Source organism: Polyodon spathula, chromosome 11 (genome assembly GCF_017654505.1).
Source record: "Polyodon spathula isolate WHYD16114869_AA chromosome 11, ASM1765450v1, whole genome shotgun sequence".
Taxonomy (NCBI): domain Eukaryota; kingdom Metazoa; phylum Chordata; class Actinopteri; order Acipenseriformes; family Polyodontidae; genus Polyodon; species Polyodon spathula.
This window is the reverse complement of record NC_054544.1, coordinates 22,542,678-22,559,246: the sequence shown is the minus strand read 5'-3', so window position 1 is coordinate 22,559,246 and position 16,569 is coordinate 22,542,678. Positions and strand designations below refer to the sequence as shown.

Here is a 16,569-nt window from a genome sequence, read left to right as displayed (position 1 = left end):
ATCAATGGAAATATAAATGGTCTGTACTGCTTTGACATGTGTAATGTTATGTCTGGAACGTATAAAGGAGTACATGAGGAATTTATTACCAGGAGTAGACTGTGTGAATCAATATCAAAAAATAAAATAAACATTTTAAAAAATCATAAAAAGCCCAGTTCACATTTGTTATAAAATGTGCTCATGTAAACCCTAGCATTTTTAATTTCCACAAAACACTTTATAATACTAATAAAAATCAGCTGGTTGAGACTTCCTGCTCTCTTCAGATGCTCAGTGTGAATCCTCAATCAGACTCAAGTGACTGGTCTCCAGCACTTCCTGCTCTGCAAAGAGGAATGATGCGTCTAACAGTTCATGTATTTTGATGCTTCAGACGCTCAGTGTGAATCCTCAAATCGGGCTCATGACTGGTCTCCAGCACTTCCTGCTCTGGCATGCAGTAAGACACACCATTGTGTGGATCACACTGTTAAAGTTAAACAATCATCTATATATTGACAATAACAGCAACCTTACCCGTTTACACAGTGGCTGTGTTGAAATATGTTGAACCTCATCGGAGACATCCTGGTATTTTAATTAGAACTCTTATTAACAGATCACTTTCAATCACAGACTTACAGATGACAGAGTGCTTATGACAATATATTTATGTATGTATTTATTTATGTTTTTCTGTGTGCTGTATTCATATCTGTGTTAATGAACAAAAACACAGCATCCCTGTGTAAGGGGAATAACATCTCTGATACAATGTTTTGTTAACACGTGAAGAGATGGTGGTTGTAAATTGCAAGAACTGTAGCATTTTTTATTTATTTTTTACTGGACAGTGACCATTCTGAAATGTCCAGAAAACAGAAAGTAAGCAGTGTTTGTTTACTACAACAGGAAACGGGTATTTTCAGGGAATACTATTTACAGGAAACCAAGAGGCACGTTTTCATTTTAAAATGTTTTAATGTGCTTTCTGTTTTACAAGGCAACCAGTCCAGTCTCACTGTCACCAATTTCTTAATACAAAATCTTACAAGGCTTTTTTTGTTGTTGTCTTATTTTTGTTTGTTTTGAGCTATAAAACAAAGACTACAACATTTAAACTGTAGGCGAGTCAGGTCATCCAGCTAACTGAATGTCTGTCAGTCCAGCGGCAGCCACGCCCACTTCCACAATCACAATCATAAGTTACGCAAGATCTGTACATAATTACAAGACGAGTCAAAGACTAGTCTACAATGCATACAAGCTAACAGCAGAGCTACAGCATGGAGTCAGGGAGCAGGCTGTACTGTGTGTGTTGCTTCCACAGTCCATCTTAAACTCAAACAGTTTCTGAAATCTTTTTATCATTCGTCCGGCTTAGCTTAATATTAAAAAACTGAAAAACAACAGTAAATTAATTAAATACAGAACTATAGCATCTCGTGGGAGATGGGCAATATTAAATAAAAAGCATCATGGATAAACTTGTTCATAAAAAGCGAACACTTTTTTGTGGAATAAAATAATAAAATTCACAGTCTTCATATTGCTGCAAGCAAACAAAGTCCTGATTTGGCCCTCATTCACTGTGTTGATCTTGGTACCAATCTTGAAAGATTCCTGGAAATGAAATTGTGCCAAAATACACCCAAGCATGTTGAGGGGGGAGGGGGGTCCATCCTCTGGAAAACAACCCATAGAATGCAAGGGGAGCGAAGCAGGGAAATGATTTAGTCTGGAGTCTGACTCCACTGGGCTCCAACTGGAGGGCAGAGCATCTGGGAATCGATATTGGCATTCAAAATAAAATGTAAAAAAAAAAAAAAAAAAAAAAAATTGTCCACAGTCTAAAATGGAAATTCTGTACACCAAAGAAAAAGCTGCACATCCTAAGGTGTGGGTGAAAAAGCAGGGAGGTTCATTTGCTGTCAGTAAGTAGTCCTGGTGTGTGTCTTGGTGCTGCTTCCTGCTCCCTCACATGTTGTAAGCCACGTAGATGGGGTCGAGCTGGTCCGCCAGGAAGCCGTCCCGCAGGTGCATGCGCTGCTTCTCCCCCCGGGAGTTGATGGGGATCACGCCAGGGTCCACCACCACCACCACGCCCACGATGAGGTAGTGCTCCTCCAGGACCACGTTGGTGACCAACGGCACCAGGTCCAGCGCCTCCTGCTCCGAGCCGTCCAGCTCCACCACCACCACGAGCAGGTTTGTCCAGGTGAACACCGCGCTGACAGGGGGAGAGAGTTGCAGAGAAAGAGAAACACTTAGAGCACTCATTCCTAGTTGTCAAATCATTTTTATAAGCATGCAACATCTGGATTTTAAACCCACCTCCATTAAACCCAGCTGGCTACAAGATCTCTACTAGATCAATGCAGGAGCACATGTGGCCAGATGGAGGCAGTGTGTTTTTAAAGAGATCACACTGTTGAAACCTTTAAGTAACATTTTGGTGCCTTTTTTTATTCTTTTTTTAAAACATTTACTCTGTTATACATGGCATTTCAGCCTCAGGCTGCTCCTAGTAAGCGTGTTTGCCCACGTGTGCCTGTCTGAGTGTCTGCAGCCCTTACCACTCTGCGATGCTCTTGTGTGCTCTGATCACGGAGGTCTCTATGTCGATGGGGTGGTACCTCATCCCCCGCAACTCCAGCGTCTCATTCAGGGATCCCACCACGTACAGGGCATCGTGCCTCTCTGCAGAACAAAAAATGAACCAGCCGCATCAGCAACAGCACCCAGTGCCACAGTAACACAACAAAACAAATGTTGTAACTGTGTTGCCAGTGGATATTGCAAAAATCTTTAGTGGGTAAAATGAACAATTAACATCCCACCTGTTCAATTGCAATAAAAAAATAAAAAAATAAATACTGTGTATGTATATATGTACTGTGGTGAAGTGGTTAAAATTAAATAGGTTAGCCTTGTTTCCTGGACTTACGTAATCTCTGGTTTCTCCACAGATGCCACTGTTTTCTGTAGATCTGTGTGTACGGTATAGGTACTTGTTTAACTGATAAGGATAATGGTGGTTAAGGTGCTAATAAGTACTGATTGTGTGTTAATTGAACCTTATCTTTAAAGTGCTATTAAGATAACTAACAGCTGTATAAAAGGAAGATTGTCTTTGTGGTTCATTGAGGGTGGAGAGGAGAAGTGGAAGTGTGTTCAATGCTGAAGACAACTGTGTGAGTTTTTCAATTACAATAGTGAACGTTTACCATCTCTGTTCTAAAACCACCTGTCGTGGTTACTGTGTGTACCACAACATTTCTGTGCGTATACTTCCTGTGTGGAATGAAACACCTATTACAGCACGTTTTCTTGTCAGGGAAACAGCTCAGCCATCCTGACCTCAGTCAAAGACAAGAAGACATTCTGTAGTTAGCGCTCAAGCACAAGCTAGGGTTATTTTGGTTATTTTTTTGTGTTTACAATTGTCAATTATCCCTGTGTGGGAAATTAATAAAATAATTACCTGTGTTGCCAATGCATACCCTGTCTCCTGCCTGTTTATAGAGTATACCTCAGTCACTCTTCCACAGTATGCAATTAATAGATACAAACACACACACACACACACACATAATTGTCTTGAACTATACACATACCTTAATAATTGACTGAATTTACATTTAAAAGTTGGATAACATTTACGAACACATTTTGTATTACTCTATTACAGAATGTCTCTATCAACATGGTATTCTGCCACTCAGTTTGGAAAGTGTGCTCTGTTGCATGGAACCCTCGCTGTGCCGGCCGTATTTCCGGGGGGGGGGGGGGGGGGGGGGGCGTTCTTACCCCCGCTGGCGTCGGTGAGGTCGGTGCGGCGCAGGAAGCCCAGGTAGCCGCTGCGTGCCCACACTGTGGCCATGTCTCCGAAGCTCAGCTTGGTGCTGAAGTGATCGGCGTGCAGAGCCTCCTCCCCATACACGGTGTAGTAGCCGGTGGAGTTGTGAGGGCTGCTCACCCAGATCTACACACAGAGGAGACAGCGTGAGGAGCACAACACCTGCAGAATACTGAAGCTCCCGCTGCACAGCAGTTTATTCCATTACTGTGAGCTGGAATGTGGAATAAGGAATCTGGAATGAACAGACTCAGATGGTTTAAGATAGAAAACGTTCAGTCGTTGACATACAGGAAGAGGAAGTTTAGTCAGGATAAACACGGTGTGGTACATATGGCTCAGTCACACAGCCTGCAGACTCGCTCTTACCTCTCCTAAGTGTGAGTCTCCCAGTGGTCCTTTAGTCTCCGTGTTCGCAATGATAACCCTCACACCGGGCAGGATCTGCATTACAGGGGTGGAACAGACAGGTTTCTTTTAACAACATCACAATATAAGAGGCAGGAGAAAACAAATGAGAATCACCGTGCACACAAGAGTGTGACACACTCAGATCTGTGCTAAGAAATGTCCTCACCAAGTTCCATCACAATGTGACTTTCATACAGACACGGATGGAAATAAAGCTCTCATTGCAAAGCAGTTTGATCCATTCCTGGTTTCACTGTGAGTTTAATAAGACACACTGTGGCTAATCAAGTTTATATTAAAACCTGGAATGGGTGAACCTGCAATGCACTAGGAGTCTTACTTCAATCCTTGCAGACAGAAACCAGATTACTAAATAAAAGAATGTCCTGAACAAATTTTCCCAATAAGATGAGTGGTTCTCTAGATAGAAGTGTGACGCTCAGTGTGACGTAAGTACAGGTCTGTAAGAGGAAGGTGCCGTCGCTGTGCTTACCTTTCCTGACTCCATCAGTGGGAGGCTGTGTGGGGAGCCTCTCTCAACCAATCGAACCCTAAACAACACAAACACACACCAACATTACTCTATCTGCAGAACAAGTGAACACATGCAGAGTTACTGTACACACAAAAGGCTGAGTGCACAGTGCTGGATAACCACATTTTCTATTATTCAATTCGATTTCACATACTACCTCAGCTTTATACAGCAACCAGTTACGCACATGAACACCACCTGGGCTGAAGCATGCTCTAGCACAAGATTTCGGGAGAGACAACGAAACAACAGGGTGCTTAGTTTTTTGGGGGGTTTTTAGCATTAAAATGAACAAGGGTGATTTCTTATGGAAATGTTTTTTTAAAAAGTACTACCAAAGCTCATGGCATTAAACATGATGATGTAATTACTGTAGCATTTAATGTATCATTCAGGGCTGCTCTGCCCTTATAAAAGTTTACCACAGTATTTTTGCAGTTTCACCCCTATGCTTTTCCCATAGTAATACTATGCATTTACTATAATACATCTTGGTTTGACATGTTAATGAATATGCTTTACCATACCTCTCTGTGCTTCCAAATGCTTATTTAGCTTTAACGTGTGTGCACTGTGCTGTGGCTTTACTGTGGTAAACGTTTACAAAGGGGCAGAGAGGTTTCTCAGATGTTCAGATTTCTAGAACCTGTTTTCCATCAACTATTAACAGCAATGCCCGTGTCTGAACTTCAGGTGGGGCGCAGTACCTGTCGTGGCGCAGAGCTCTCATGTCCAGGTACACTGTGGTGGGGTCCGGACCCGCTGTACCCTGGAAAACACACAGAGAAGACAAACTGCTCAGAGAACGGCAACCAGGGTGTCTCCATTCATACATGAAAAGTGCTGAATGTGATGCAGGGGCAGCATTAGTGGCATAGGGAGGCAAACTCTCAGCACTCACAATAGGAGTTTGACCCCCTTTTCCAGAGCGGTCTAGAACGGGACTGCAGTCAAACTAAATACTCCTTACCGACAGCAAATAAAATAACCAAACTGTCTAACAGATATAATATAGGGGGATTATATGATGTATAATAGATTTCCTGGATGAGACCTCATATAACACACTGTATCCGTCTGCCACTGGGACCAGTTGAAAGGCATTTTAAATGGGAACTCTTCAGCTGAACCTTGTGTCTTTGAGGCGTATTCAAACAAACAGGATATGATGGTTGTGCGAATGCTCTGGTTTGTGACGAGTTTCTAGAACCTTGCATTCAGTTTCTTTCCACACATAATTAATGACCCAGGGTCCAGTCTGTGGTAATAATGAAGCTGCTTTCTTTTGATGGATCCCTTTCCCAGTCAATCCCAGTTCCACAAACTCATTACAATACTGCTCTACAGTACATCATCTCAATCCTAGTCTGTCACTGTTCAACTCAACACTTGTCGTTCTCCTTTGTAACACCCATGTATTATAATAATAATAATAATAATAGCAGACAAGACTACAAGAAAATAATTCCATCTGGGGGTGACCTGCCAATCACTCTCTTGGTCTACAATGTCACAGGAATTGTTTTCTTACAATTCACTGCAGCCACCACCTATTACTCTTTTTGTAGTACAACTGTAATAACACAACACAGCAATATACTTTAGCTGCCGTCCCTTGCTGAACCTTTCCGTGCCCATGAAGAGAGTATCGTGTCTCTCAACACGCTAATGACTGGAGATTACACCGTGTAACAATTTTTTTTTTTTTTTTTTTTTGTTCCTGGGTAGTAAGTGTTATTTCCTAATTGCTTATGCCTCAAAAGTACAGAAAATGGCTATTATTCCCCACAAACTTTGCTTTTGTGACCAGGACAGTGATATTTCAAAATAGCACATTTCCAATGGGAAAACGGGCAAATGTGTGTCTTTTCGTTCACATAAAGTCAGAAAAAAACAACATATGAATCCAAATTAACATGTATTTATACTAAAGTAATACAAAAATGACTACAAAAGATTTAGAAGTGAGTAGTTTCTCGAGATTTACGATTATACTGTAAACACAGTATAATCGTAAATCTCGAAAAACTACTCATGTTTAAATCTTTTGTAGTCATTTTTGTATTACTTTAGTATAATGATAATAAAAACATGATACTTGAACATTTATTTATCCACAAATGATTCAACATTCAATATCCATGTGTGAAAAATTATGTGAACCTTTAGATTCAGTAACTGGTGGCACCCCCTTGAGCAGCAATGACTTCAACTAAGCATTTCCTGTAACTGTTGGTCAGTCTCCCACATCGGTTTTGAGGAATTTTGACCCATTCCTCCTTACAGAACTGCTTCAGCTCTGTGACATTTGAGGGCTTCCTTGCATGGACAGCTCGCTTCAGGTCCTGCCACAACATTTCGATAAGGTTTAGGTCCGGACTTTGACTAGGCCATTCTAAAACGCAGAATTTCTTCTTCTGCAGCCATTCTTTTGTAGATCTGCTTATATGTTTACGATCATTGTCTTGCTGCATGATCCACTTTCGGTTCAGCTTCAGCTCACAGACAGATGGCCTGATATTCTCTTCTTGAACCTTCTGATGCAATGCAGAATTCATGGTTGTGTCAAAGATGGCAAGCCGTCCAGGTCCTGAGGCAGCAAAGCAGCCCCAAACCATCACACTCCCACCACCATGCTTGACGGTTGGGATGGGGTTCTTCTGTTCGAATGCAGTGTTTGGTTTTTGCCAAACAGACGTTTCTCATTGAGGCCAAAAAGTTCTACCTTTGACTCATCTGTTCAGAGAACACTGTTACAGAAGTCTTGTGGATTATCTATTTGCTCTTTGGCAAACTTCAGACTGGTAGCAATGTTCTTTTAGAGAGCAGTGGTTTCCTCCTGGCTATCCTTCCATGAGCACCATTCTTGTTCAGTCTTTTTCTGATAGTTGAGTCATGAACACTCACATTAACCAGGGTGAGAGTGGCCTGCAGATCCTTGGATGTTACTTTGGGGTTCTTTGTGACTTCCTTGATGATTTTCTGGTTTGTTCTTGGAGAGATTTTGGTATGGAAAACTGCTCCTGGGTAGAGTGACTGTGGTCTTGAACTTTCTCCTTTTGAACTATCTGTCTGACAGTGGATTGGTGGAGCACCAAATTTTTAGAAATGGTTTTATAACCCTTTTTAGACTGATGAGCATCAATAATTGTTTTTCTGAGGTCCTCAGAGATTTCTTTTGATCGTGGCATGACGTGTTTCCACAAACCTGTATGGTGAAGACCAAACTCACAAAGTTTCTGATCTTTATATAGGATGGGGCCTCCCAAGCTCACCCTTGAAGATCTACCTAATTATTTAAAACACCTGATTCTAATTATCCCCTTAATTGAGCTGCTAAAACCAGGGGTTCACTTACTTTTTCACATACCCTGAATCTTAATTACTCATTGTTTGTCTAATTCATACATCATTTTGTTTCAAAAGACATGGAATTGGTTAATATAAACCATACTAGATATTCAAGAAGGCTATCATGGTAAAACTACGGAATTTCCATAATTATCATTGGGGTTCGCAAACTTTCTTGGCACTGTATATAAAAGCTACTTTTCAATATTATACACAAGTCATTTTCTAAGTGTTACACATACATTTATGTCCACATTTAGGGACCCAGGGCCTGAAGGGAGCAGTGTTATGAGCCTGTACTGTATGTTTATTTCAATACGAGACTGGCTCGCTGGCCTGCTCACCTGCAGACACACAGCCACGTTGACCCGGCAGCCGAAGGTGGTGCTGACTGCTCGGGCAGACAGGCCCAGGTCTTTGAAAAGCTTGGAGAAGGACTGTGTGAGAGCAATGCGGGGCCTCTCCTCTGCTACCACCATGCATGTGCGCACACAGGAGAGGTTCACCCCCTTCACCTGGAGAGAGACAGAGAGAGAGGGGGGTAAGTACTGAACACAGGGCAGGGTCAGTCCCTTCACCTGGAGAGAGATAGAGAGAGAGGGAGGCAGTATGGAACACAGGGCAGGGTCAGCCCCTTCACCTGGAGACAGAGACACACACAATCACTAAAACACAGAGTTCAACACTAAACAAAACAATGAATTCCTGAGAATATACACTATCTTGAAATGAAGTAGCAGCATAAAATAAAGCAGCCCAGTAAGTGTGACTCACCCGCAGTGCGTCGGTCTGTGTGCCCAGCCCCTTGGTACACATCTCCATGACAGAGTAGGAGCAGAACGTGACGCGAACCTTGAACTGACTGACTGCAGACAGCCACAGAGACACGTTACTCTCCAACTCGAGAGGGGGCACCAGGATAGACTGGTGACCAGAGTACACGCTGTGAGTGAGAGGGGGAGAGAGAGACAGAGTCATTAAGGATAACATGCCGAGAGAGAGAGAGAGATTTTGAAAGAGTCAGTGAGGAGTAAGAGTGAGAGACACACAGAGACAGTCAGTGAATAGAATACGCTGAGAGAGAGAGAGAGAGAGAGAGAGAGAGAGAGAGTGTAGAGTACACAGAATAAGAGAGAGGGAGAGATTGAGAGATAGTATCACAGAGTACACACTGCAACAGAAACTCAACCAGAGACACATTCACTCCAGATGAAAATAAATAAACAGAGCTTTCATCACAGGGTACAGATTCAGATTTGCTGATTACACACACACTGTAGTGCAGGCAGCTCCTGCACTGCACTGTACCTGCAGAGGCACCAGAGAGCAAAGCCCAGGCCGCAGTAGGGGTCCAGGCAGATAGCGATCTGTCGAGAGGGATACAGCTCACACTGCAGCTTGATGGAGCGACACAAGGCACTGGTGGCAGCGTGGGACATCTGGAGAGGAGGGAGGAAGAGGACGAGTGGGGGGGAGAGGAAGAGGGGGAGAGCGTCAGTCCACTGCCATTATAAATGATCATGAGCACAGGAGATCACTGTTTCCATATCCACTGCACATTCACCCCACCAAACCAAGTTCATCTCTGTATAAGAATAAAACCAGAAACTACTGTATGGTGTAAGAAAGCATCCACTACCTCATTCTGAATAGGAGCTTTTAAAAACTTAGTGGAGTTGTATTCCATAGTATTTTTAATGCTATTTAGTCATTGTGTTATAGATTGAAGCTGAATAAACAAATAATCCACTTTGTATGTTTTCCAATTTACAGTAGAGTCCTCAGTACTGCCACCTGTGGGTCTAAATGGGTAGTGCACCTTCCCCTGCGCCGTGCTGCACAGCGGGAGTGTGCAGCACTCTCTCTCACTCCATACCTTCACTCCTGCAAGGATACCCGTGGTGGAGACACTGAAGTCCAGGTACGCCAGCATTTCAGGAGTCGGTGGCTTGTAAATCTGAAGGGGCTTCTTTCTTGGCAAGTCATCTGAACATTAAAAAAAAAAAAAAAAAATAAACAAAAACAAAAACTCATGAAACATTGACAAATAAATGCTGCAGGCAGGTAGCAAATTACTTCACTAGCCTCTCGTCTGCCTTTCAACTTTGGAAGACTGGGTTCCAATCTGGGGGGCTAGGTGGTGCACAGGGTTCATGTTAATGACTAGAACAGCCTTTCACCTTTCTCTGGAGGCCTGGGTTCCAGTCTGGGGGCTAGGTAGTGCACAGGGTTAAGGTTAAAGCACTAGACCAGCCTTTCACCTTTCTCTTGAGGCCTGGGCTCCACAGCGGCTGCTCAGCTCCCAAGTGAAATAAGTTTAGTCAGTGGTCCACACAGCAGCCTCAGTGAAATCCAGATGACAATACAACCCCCCACCCCCACCCCCACCCCACCCCTCTTTCAGTGAGCGGCAGGGTCACCTGTGTCCAGTATAACCGGCCAGCTTTTCACGTCGACAGCTGCAGATGCCTCTTTGGATTTCAGCAGCTTCATTATTGCTTGTGTGGTGAGGATGCACACGGATTTGCTGACCTGAGAGGGAGAGGGGAGGCAAGGTGATTGCACATTATGTTTTAGTTAGGTATAAAACAATTACTGGGGGGGGTGGGGGGTGGGTTGCTTCCAACTGGCGCATCCAGTAAAAGCGCCCCACGAAGGATGCGCCTTACATCCTGGAGATCGCAGGTTTGAATCCAGGCTATGTCAGAGCCGACTGTGACCGGCAGTTCCTAAGGGGTGGTGCACAACTAGCTGAGTGCCCTCTGGGTAGGGAGGGCTTAAGTCGGTAGGGGAATCCATGATTCACCGCACACCAGCGACCCCTGTGGCTGACAAGGCACCTGCTGTTCTGCAGTTGAGCCATCTGATCTGTGTTATCCTCTGGCACTATAGGTCTGGTGGCCTTACTGTGGATCTGCAGTGAGAAAAATGGTGGATTGGCTTCCAGAGTCGACAGGGGAGTTGTGAGTGGTGAGCCAAGGATACAGATAATAATTAGGCATCCAAAATTGGGGAAAAAAACAGGGTCAAAAATTGGCGATGCCTACATTTAAAAATCATAAAACAATTACTGGAAAAGGTGGACCTCAGCTTCGTTCAGCCCACCTGTACAGGGATAGAAATAAGACTCCCATTGCACAGCAGTTTGATCCTTTACTGGTTTTACTATGAGTTTAATAAGAAGACACACCTGAGTTTGTTACCTATACACCATGGCTAATCAAGCTTGTAGTAAAACCTGGAATGGTGACACTGCTATGCAATAGGAGTTTTATTTCCATCCCTGCCTATGGCAGTATTATGGATATCGGTCTCACAATCCCTGCATCGCTCAGTGATGGCACTCTGAATGCACCCACCTCTACAATCATCCTGACAGTGGGCAGAGTGGTGGCCAGGTTTTGAGGGTGGGGGGGGCGCACAGTCACCGGCACACAGCCCGCATACAGACACCCGTAGAATGTGGCTATCAGGTCCACACCTAGAGAGGGGGGGATGAGGAGAAGGAGGGAGGGAGGAAGAGAGAGGGAGAGGGAGAAGAGAAAGGCAGGAGAGGGAGAGAAGGAAGAGAGAGAAATCAGGGGCTGAATTAAAGCAGTAATGACCAAGGCGTTGAAATCCATTTTCTTATCTCCCCTTATTAGTTCAGTACAGCAGTGTGTGTCAGTGTCCCTGGTTCAGTAAAGCGGTGTGTGTCAGTGTCCCTGGTTCAGTACAGTAGTGTGTGTCAGTGTCCCTGGTTCAGTACAGCAGCGCTGTGTCAGTGTCCCTGGTTCAGTACAGCAGTGCTGTGTCAGTGTCCCTGGTTCAGTACAGCAGTGTGCGTCAGTGTCCCTGGTTCAGTACAGCAGTGTGTGTCAGTGTCCCTGGTTCAGTACAGCAGTGCTGTGTCAGTGTCCCTGGTTCAGTACAGCAGCGCTGTGTCAGTGTCCCTGGTTCAGTACAGCAGCGCTGTGTCAGTGTCCCTGGTTCAGTACAGCAGTGTGTGTCAGTGTCCCTGGTTCAGTACAGCAGTGCTGTGTCAGTGTCCATTTGTCTTGGTGAGTGGGGAGAAAGGCTGTGCTGCTGCTTACCTGGCGGGTACACTAGAGCCACGTGGTCCCCCGTGTTTAGACGTCCCTTCTCCATCAGCCCCAAGGCTACCCTCTCTGCTCGCTTGTGAAGCTGCAGGCAGGTTGCTGTACTGGCGACTGTGCCCTGTACCGAACACAAGACAAGACACAGGACAGGGCTTCAAATCACGCAGGAAGGCAGGGCCTTTCACAAGGACCAAAACACATCATCCAAAACTGGTTAAGAAATGCCAAAAGAAACATAACAAGTTCAATGACTCGACAGAAGCCATTGAGAAACAAACCAATCACGTTTCTTTTAGGATTTCAGATCTGAAATAGAGAGGGGACATAATCATTGAGTGAGGGATGAGGCCAGAGGAGTTTCTCTCTTTACTCACAAATTGATTATTTTTTTAGTCACCCACTTAGAAGAACCATTGTTACCAGTTACTCATTACGATATTTTAAACTAAGTCAGAGAGTAGGTTCTCCAGCCCTGAGTGCAGCGTAGACAGGGCTCCAAATATCTGCTGCACAGGAAGGAAGCAGATCTATAGGGTGGGGCTGGGAGAACTGAACATCTACAGCACAATGATGGGTTCCTCTGACGAGAGAGAAGTCTTGGCCTTGACCCTAGAAGTGCGACTAGCTACTTGTGCGCACGGCTCCGACTCTATATTGCCGTGCCATTTGAAGCTGACAGGACGGCGCTCTCAGTTACCTTGGCGTTGAGCAGGAGGAAGAGAGGGTGGTCCGGCGTGGCCTGGGCCCTCCACTGTAGCACGTCATGCATGTACAGGAACTGAGGACAAGAGAAGAGAAGCCCATCACCATACTGCAGTCTGCATGCTTGGAAAGAACTCTAGAGAGTGCTCACCAAGGCGCTAAACATCTTACTGCCTCCTTGGAAAGAACTCCTGAGAGTGCTCAGCAAGGCACTAAACATCTTACTGCCTCCTTGGAAAGAACTCCAGAGAGTGCTCATCAAGGCTCTGAACATCTTACTGCCTCCTGATTAGAACTAGCAACACAATCACAGCTCATCTTCTGGGTCTTTGCTTGTTTTTTTATTTTTGTATTCTTCAAATGCAACAGATTTGGGAATTCTAAACTCAGATATTGTTGTTGGTGTGATTCTGTTCAAATACTGTTATCCCTCAGGAAATACTACCTTTGCACTAACTTCAAAACAGGACAATTTCCATTACAACAAAATCTCCCTGGAAAAACTGGGGGGAAAAAAGTTTCAGTGGATTTCACCAGTTTTGTATATAAAATAAACAATGACAATAATTGTCAGTGCCACTGTATGAGGCAGCGCTGCAGGAGGACTGCCAGGTACACAGCTGGAGCAGTGCAGTGCAGTGAGAGCACAGTGTTGTGAGAGTGCAGTAATTAGTGGAATGCAGTGGTGCAGGGACAGTGCTGGAGTGCAGGTATACTACAATCAGTTAGTTCAGTACCTTACGCGCCTGGTCATTGTCCTCCAGTGCGGCCACATCCCTCCCACAGGCCTGAGCGATCCTCTTCCCAGCCACCAGGTTCCCCACCACCACTGACGCAGGGCCCACTTCTACAGAGACAGACACAGACACACAGACAGACAGGATCAGAGCTGAAGGGAAAAACTAAGAGCCCAATTCAATTGACTTAGGTGGAAAAAAGTTTCAGCATTCAATGTTTTCACACATAAAATGGCAATAAAAACCTCTACAGAGAATCAGAAAAGTATTCAATCACCCTGCTGGGACAGATGATGTTTCACCTCACTACTGAAACACCTACTTAGTGTCTTTTAATATCCTTGAATAGATAGTTGTCTGCTTCAGAACAGTAGTCAGAAGGGTTTAATAAGCAAGCCTTCCCACAAGTGCTGTGGCACCCAAAATATAATTTATTAAAAATAGCAAGAATAGGGGGAGCAATCTCATTGGCTAACAAGTGTTCCAGCCTGTGCAGATGTGTCACCATTGCAGCACAGCTTGGAATTTTCAGAACTTTCTGCCTGATTCATTTGACAACCGATTCACTTTGGTAGGGGGGTAGGGAGGAGGGTAGACATTCTCCAAGTGCAACAAACACTCCAGAGTGTTCAAAGGCCTGTGCTGTTCAACTCAGCTTCACTTTGTGCCCAACAACATCCCTTTAGGTGTGCGGAAGTGGGACCATATTTGATCAAGATTTAATATATATTTGTTTAACAAGGCATTTCAGTTTTTTATTTTATTTATTGCATGCATAGCACCTTGAGATGCTTCAAGGAAGGCACTTTATAAATCCCTATTGTACTGTACTGTACTGTCTTGTGTAAAGTCACTATGAAGTCTGCCTGTGACCTGCGCTCTCGTACCAGGCTGTTTCTGCCGGGGCTTGGGCAGGTTTGTGACGCAGGTGTGGGGGCACATGAGCACGTTGCAGGGGTGCAGTGCCCCCTCCAGAAAGCGCTGCTTGGTCTCCGAGATGTGGATCCCCCCCAGCGCGGCTTTGGGCAGCGTGTTGGCAGGAACCAGAGCTAGGCAGTATACCCCCACCTGGTGGATACTGTCAATGGCCTGAAATAAAGAGAGACAGGGCACAGGTAAAAACACAGTGATCACAGCACACAGACAGACAGATAGGGTACAGGTCAGAACACAGTGATCACCGCACACAGACAGACAGGGTACGAGTCAGAACACAGTGATCACCGCACACACGCCCAGGGTACAGGTCAGAACACAGTGATCACAGCACACAGACAGACAGACAGGGTAGAGCTCAGAACAACAAACGATTGCTCTAAACCAAATGCAGACGGGACAAAACTGCAACAAAACTAACAGCAAGCTCCTTCTCCGGCCTCGTGTTTAGGATAGCTGTACCTGCAAGATTCGGCTCATCCACTGGAAGCTGTCCTCCTCCGAGGCGTCGGGACGCTGCTCTGCAACCACCACAACCCTCTCATCATGGAGCACCTCCAGCGAGAACACTGCGATCCTGACGGAGACAGCGAGAGAGACAGAGTGTGAACAAGAACACTGTGATCCTGAGAGAGACAGAACAAAAGCACTGCGATCCTGAGATTGAGACTGTGAACAAGAACACTGCGATCCTGAGATTGAGACTGTGAACAAGAACACTGCGATCCTGAGAGAGAGACTGAACAAAAACACTGCAATCCTGAGAGAGACTGAACAAGAGCACTGCGATCCTGAGAGAGACTGAACAAGAACACTGCGATCCTGAGAGAGACTGAACAAGAGCACTGCGATCCTGAGAGAGACTGAACAAGAACACTGCGATCCTGAGAGAGACTGAACAAGAACACTGCGATCCTGAGAGAGACTGAACAAGAACACTGCGATCCTGAGAGAGACTGAACAAAAACACTGCGATCCTGAGAGAGACTGAACAAGAACACTGCGATCCTGAGAGAGACTGAACAAGAACACTGTGATCCTGAGACTGAACAAGAACACTGCGATCCTGAGACTGAACAAGAACACTACGATCGTGAGAGAGAGAGACAGAGTGTGAAGAACAATGTGATCTTGACAGAGAGACTGAACAAGAACACTGCGATCCTGAGAGAGATACTGAACAAGAACACTGTGATCCTGAGACTGAACAAGAACACTGCGATCCTGAGACTGAACAAGAACACTACGATCGTGAGAGAGAGAGACAGAGTGTGAAGAACAATGTGATCTTGACAGAGAGACTGAACAAGAACACTGCGATCCTGAGAGAGATACTGAACAAGAACACTGCGATCCTGAGAGAGACTGAACAAGAACACTGTGATCCTGAGAGACAGAGTGTGAACATGAACACTGTGATCCTGAGAGAGACTGAAGAAGAACACTGTGATCCTGAGAGAGACAGGGTGTGAACAAGAACACTGCGATCCTGAGAGAGACTGAACAAGAACACTGTGATCCTGAGAGACAGAGTGTGACCAAGAACACTGTGATCCTGAGAGAGACTGAAGAAGAACACTGTGATCCTGAGAGAGACAGGGTGTGAACAAGAACACTGTGATCCTGACAGAGACAGTGTAAACAAGAACACTGTGATCCTGAGAGAGAGAGAGCGAGAGAGAGAGGACAGAGACACAGAGTGTGACCAAGAACATTGTGGTCCTGAGAGATAGACAGAGTGAGAACAAGAACACTGCAATCCTTAGAGAAAGAGTGTGAACAAGAGCAATGCAATCCTGAGAGAGACTTAACAAGAACACTGCTATCCTGAGAGAGACAGGGTGTGAACAAGAACACTGCGATCCTGAGAAAGAGACTGAACAAGAACACTGTGATTCTGAGAGACAGAGTGTGAACAAGAACACTGTGATCCTAAGAGAGAGAGAGAGAGAGAGAGAGAGAGAGAGAGAGAGAGAG

The 16,569-nt window shown here is 44.9% G+C and overlaps 1 protein-coding gene across 2 annotated transcripts in view; it reads right to left on the bottom strand.

The window, feature by feature from the left end:
- Nucleotides 1–943: 943 nt before the first annotated feature.
- Nucleotides 944–16,569, bottom strand: part of LOC121322940 (disco-interacting protein 2 homolog A-like) — a 114,920-nt gene continuing 99,294 nt past the window's right edge. For both annotated transcript variants that reach the window (XM_041263581.1, XM_041263582.1), the window contains 17 exons: nucleotides 15,055–15,169; nucleotides 14,544–14,745; nucleotides 13,657–13,766; nucleotides 12,915–12,995; nucleotides 12,212–12,335; nucleotides 11,498–11,619; nucleotides 10,559–10,670; nucleotides 10,015–10,124; nucleotides 9,447–9,577; nucleotides 8,913–9,081; nucleotides 8,483–8,653; nucleotides 5,495–5,556; nucleotides 4,746–4,803; nucleotides 4,211–4,285; nucleotides 3,793–3,967; nucleotides 2,559–2,682; nucleotides 944–2,212 (listed from right to left, as the gene is read on the bottom strand). In XM_041263581.1, coding sequence (XP_041119515.1) covers nucleotides 1,960–2,212; nucleotides 2,559–2,682; nucleotides 3,793–3,967; nucleotides 4,211–4,285; nucleotides 4,746–4,803; nucleotides 5,495–5,556; nucleotides 8,483–8,653; nucleotides 8,913–9,081; nucleotides 9,447–9,577; nucleotides 10,015–10,124; nucleotides 10,559–10,670; nucleotides 11,498–11,619; nucleotides 12,212–12,335; nucleotides 12,915–12,995; nucleotides 13,657–13,766; nucleotides 14,544–14,745; nucleotides 15,055–15,169 — 2,194 coding nt within the window. In that variant the 3' untranslated portion in view covers nucleotides 944–1,959. The remainder of the gene's footprint in view (nucleotides 2,213–2,558; nucleotides 2,683–3,792; nucleotides 3,968–4,210; nucleotides 4,286–4,745; nucleotides 4,804–5,494; nucleotides 5,557–8,482; nucleotides 8,654–8,912; nucleotides 9,082–9,446; nucleotides 9,578–10,014; nucleotides 10,125–10,558; nucleotides 10,671–11,497; nucleotides 11,620–12,211; nucleotides 12,336–12,914; nucleotides 12,996–13,656; nucleotides 13,767–14,543; nucleotides 14,746–15,054; nucleotides 15,170–16,569) is intronic.